Source organism: Pinus tabuliformis, chromosome 2_2 (assembly GCF_031772625.1).
Source record: "Pinus tabuliformis cultivar Carrire ecotype Pingquan chromosome 2_2, CPIR1, whole genome shotgun sequence".
Classification (NCBI taxonomy): Eukaryota; Viridiplantae; Streptophyta; class Pinopsida; order Pinales; family Pinaceae; genus Pinus; species Pinus tabuliformis.
Window position 1 is genome coordinate 735,654,741 of NC_142300.1, and position 4,977 is coordinate 735,659,717.

The following is a 4,977-nucleotide window of genomic DNA, read 5'->3' on the forward strand; positions in this document are numbered from 1 at the left end:
GCCAACGCGACCACTTCAGGAAATTTATTAATCAAAGAATGAAAATTTACATAAGCTTCTCTCATGCACGGATTACCCTACAAATGACCCTCCATGCGCTTTAAATAGAATTCATGGACCAATTGGGTGTCAAGCCACGGATCAGGTGTCGGTAATACCGAGGAGAGAATGAACCGTTGGATCACTACATATCGTGACCGTCGGATTGTAAGTTACAAAATGTACAACGGTAAAGAAACACACTTTACCTAACTCTATACCTAACTCTACACTAGACCAAGTTGAACTTAACTATATCCTATGTGTCGAAATATCCTAACAGGAGGAGTATTAAAAAAGAAGATGAGATTTGACATTATTAATGAGGGCTCTTGAGGTGTTCGAGAAATTATCAAGAATAGCTTTAAAAGAGCGCGCTTCTTGCACAAAGGGGTGACCGAATAGCATATTATCGTCGACAAATTGTTGGTGCGAGACAGTGGGAGCTTGGTGGAGGGCTAGACCTTTTAGATTGCAGGAGAGAATGGCCGATTTTATGCTGCGTCCTAGGCCTTCTACTAAGATGACAAACAAAAAGGGCGATAAAGGGTCCCCTTTTCTAATGCCCCTCGAGGGACGAAAGGTGGGAGACGGAAGGCCATTGATGAGAATGGAGAAGAACGAGGAAGATAGAAGATTGCTGATCCATCTGATCTAGGGGGGGCGAAGCCAAAATCTTTGAGGATTTTTTGCAAATAATCCCAACAGATGCTGTCAAAAGCTTTAGATAAGTCAATTTTTAGAAGCATACCTGGTTGTTTTGATTGCTTGAGAGAATGTATTATTTCATGGGTTAAAATGATCCCATCTGTGATCTGTCTTCCTTCTACGTAACCAAATTGTTCTGGAGATATAATGAGCGGAAGCATGGGCTTCAGTCTCAATGCTATGACCTTGGAGACAATCTTGTATATGATGTTGCATAAAGCGATGGGTCTGTACTTATCTGGAGTATTTGATTCCTCTGCTTTGGGAATTAAGGCTATGAAAGTTTCATTCAGGGCTGGATACATCCATCTGAGCGTACGCGATTCTTCCACCACCTACCAGACTTCCCATTTGATTAGTTCCCAGAAGTGCTGAAAAAGATTAGAAGTAAACCCATCTGGTCCTGGCGCTTTCCCTGCTTTGAGTTGATTCACCGCAGTTTCCACCTCTTGAAGACTAACAGGTTTGAGAAGGAGAGTGTTGTGATCTTCAGTGATTAATCTTGGTATCTGCCCAATGATGGTGTCAATAGCCTCCGTTCTATTTATATTGGGTTCTTGATTCATCTTCTTGAAATATTTGATAAACTCCTGTTCTATTCCTTCATGGGTTTCAATTTTGATTCCCTGTTCATTGTAGACATAGGAGATTTGGTTGATCATTCTTCTTTGGACGGTGGTTTTGTGAAAGAATTTCGTATTCTTTTCACCTTCCTTCAACCATCTGACTCTCGATTTCTGCTTCCAGAGAGTTTCCTCCTGGAGGTCTCGTTCGAGGATTTTATTCTCTATAGCCTGCTCCTTCTGGACTAATTCTTCAGACCGTCCTTCAGAGATCATTTTTTGCTGAATATCTTTCATCTCTTGGGTGAGGAGTTCCTTTGATTTGAAGATGTTGCCAAAAGTGGATTTGTTCCAGCGCTTTATTTGCTCTTTGAGGTGCTTCAACTTCCTGTGGAATATAGACATTTTTGTCCCATCCGTTAGATTGAAATTTTGCCAAGTTGATCTGATAAATTCATGGAATTCCGGATGTGTCAACCAGAAAGCCTCAAACCGAAATGGCCGTCGTGTGCTGCTACCCGGTCGGTTCCAGTGTAGGGCTATGGGCCAATGGTCCGAACCTGAGTAAGGGAGGATGGAGGCTGTAAATTCTCCCCCTATATGCACTGCATTGTCTGAAATCAGAAATCGATCTAGGCGCAAGGCTACTTGCATAGGTGCTGCTCTTTTGTTATTCCAAGTGTGGAGGCCGTTGTTTGTAGGAATATCTATTAACCAGTTATTTTGAATGAAATCTTTTAATATTGAGCCGTCCCTGTTTGTTCTGCATCTCCCTCCCTTCTTTTCCTCTATAGAAGCAATCATGTTAAAATCTCCGCCTGAAACCCATAGTGGATAAGTCCTTTCTGCATTAAGCTGCGTTAATGCTTCCAGGATTTCTATCTTGTGCTGGCTTTCCTGGGGGAAGTACACATTTGTTATGTGGCCATGGATGTTAGTCCCCAAAATATGAAAAATAGCCTGTATGAAGTTTTTGTTAGTATGTATGTTACTTAATTGGATTATTCTTGCATCCCAGAGCACTGCAAGTCCTCATGAGGCTCCCTGAGCATCTACAGCTGTAACTAGCCCCCCCGGCCAAGCTTTTGCTGCAACTTTTTCCAAGACTGCCAAGTTACATTTTGTTTCCTGCAAAAAAAGGATTGTTGGTTTTTCTTCCATGAGCATATTTTTTAAAAGTCTTCCTTTCTTTGGGCCATTGAGCCCTCTTATATTCCAAGAAATCATCTTCATTGGGAAGGTTTGGGGTTGTTTTTGTAGTACTTTGTTAGCTTGGCATATCTGCCTGATTCAACCAAGACTTCACCGATCCTGATTGTTCTTTCTAAAGCCGTTTTTCTTCCTCGCTTTTTGCTGTCTTTGGTGATGAATTTCCCATCCCATTGACTGCCGATTTGAACCCCTAAGGAGTATTTCTTTTGGGCTTTATTAAGAACTTCCACTAGGTTATCCACCTGTCTATCAGGTATTTTGTCGAAATTCCCTATTTTGCATGCTTGTTCTAGACCCAGAATATCTAGCTCGCCAATATCTATTGATTCCGTATCCTCATCCATGATCTGAGGTTCTTGATGACTTCCTTCTCCCTCCTTCTCTTTTCCTGTAACTAGGTCCATATTATCTATCTCCATTTTCGGGAGGTTCCAGGTTTTTGACACGGTCTTGGTAATGTTGCCATCTTGTACCGCCTTCTTTTCCCCCGTTTGAGATTGGGTTTCTTCAGTTTTGTCCTGGGTAGATATTTTTCCTTTGGAGTTCAAGAGATCCGGTTCCTGCACCTCTTCATTTGCCAAGACTTCAAAGCTGTTACTTGTAGAGGGCTTTGATGGGTCCTTTTGGGCTGCCTTTGTCTGGACTGCCGGTTTTTTATGTCCTCTTCTTCGATTTGTCACCTTTGTAAAACCGTCCAATGGCTGGTTTTCCTGGTCAACTTGCGCTGGAGGGTTGCTGTTTAACGGGCAATCTCTATAAAGGTGACCTAGATCATGACATTTTCTACATCTAAAGGGTACATGCTCATAATCAATTAACTGGATCCATTCCGTATCTTCATGATCGAGACTTACCGTATCAGGCAGGGGTTGCTTCAGATCCATGTAGACGCAAATCCTAGCGTAAGAGATGTATCTTTGCATTTTTGTGTCTTCCGTGACCTTCACAAAATCTCCCAATACCTTGTCGATAGCTTTGAGCGAGTCTTCTTCCCAATACTCGCATGGCAATCCATATAGCCTGATCCATATCGGTGCCCAGCTTAGATCTTCCTTATCCAGATTGAATCGTGTGACCCATTCTCTGAGAAATAGCCCGACAGAGTTGAAGAAGTACGGCCCTCCCTCAAATACTCTGTTTCTGTCTTCCAAGTAGTTGAAGACTGCGGTAAAGAACCCCTTCGGCCCAAGATGCAATGATATGTGTCCTTTTGGGTGCCATTTAACATTGATCCAGGCTCTTAATGCTTTCTCATTTGGCCAAAAACCTATAAATTTACCTATGAGAGCATGATCTCTCATATATTGAATTCTGGCGTTGATTCGATGACTGGGTAGCTCCACTTTTGGCCGTATCGTGGCTACTGGCTTACATGTAGATGAGCTTACTTTTGGCTTGTCTGGCTGTACCTGTTCTGTCTGCTGTTGCTGACTATTGTTGATATTCCTCTCAGTACGCTCCTGTTCCTTTTCTGTACCTTCGCTATGCCCTGGCTGGATGTCGTTTACTGGAGGAGGCATCCCTCCTTCCCCCTGGCGGGGGTTCATCATTGCCTTCTACCAAAGCCTGCAGCCTGTGAGCTGCTGCGCTGCCGCTATCAGATCTGGTGGCTTCCGTCCAAATGTCCTGCCGTTGCAGGTGATCCCAGAAACCCTAGCGTCGAATCGCCGCACCAGGACGCGCTCTCTCATTATAATGTTATGAAATAATTTAGATTACATTTCCCAATATTAAATTGTAATTATAATGTTGAGAAGTGGCAAAGACGATGATTCAATGCAGGGGGAGAGATGCGCGCTGCTAGGGTTTGCAGACGACGCAGCAGACGGGGCTGACAGGGGACAATTGCAGGAGACAGCACGAGGAAGGCCGAAGACGATAAGCCAGGGAGGCGAATCTCGCCGAACCTGCACTTCAGATATCTAAGTTTTCATTGGCAGAGTTAGGGTTAAAACCTAGAGGCAAGCTCTGAGTGGGAAATGGAAGATCCAAAGGGGGGGGAGAGATCCCCTCCTTCAAAAACGTGGTAACAGGTGAGACCAGCGCAAGTGGAATGCAACATAACCAGAAGGAAAGCTATGCCCCAGTAATGGGCAACCTATGGCAGAAAAGGATGAGAGGAAAATGCCTACCTAGGGCACAAAAGCAACCAAGATATGTCATTCCATGCAACAAACTGGAGGAATATAACTGTTACATGAAGGACCATGCCCTGATATGCAAATTCATAGGATACTGGCCTTCGGAGAAAGAGTTATACAGATGGATCGACCAAAGGTGGAGACCTAGAGGCCATATAGATCTAAAATTGGGAGCTAAAGGTTTTTTCACAGCTATCTTTACGAATCTGGAGGACAAGAACAGGATCTTTGAAGAAGGGCCATATTTTATGAACAATGCAGGCTTGTTCATGAAATACTGGGAGGAAAGATATAGCCCAGAAAAGGAGAAATTG

At 43.5% G+C, this 4,977-nt stretch overlaps 1 protein-coding gene across 1 annotated transcript; it reads right to left on the reverse strand.

Annotated features, from left to right (window-relative positions):
- Positions 1 to 1,082: 1,082 nt before the first annotated feature.
- LOC149194759 (uncharacterized) lies at positions 1,083 to 4,069 on the reverse strand. The gene is made up of 2 exons (XM_089407784.1): positions 2,765 to 4,069; positions 1,083 to 2,270 (listed from the first exon to the last, which is right to left on the reverse strand). Exons 1-2 carry the CDS (start codon positions 4,067 to 4,069, stop codon positions 1,083 to 1,085), a joined length of 2,493 nt encoding a protein of 830 aa, XP_089263910.1.
- Positions 4,070 to 4,977: the final 908 nt, after the last annotated feature.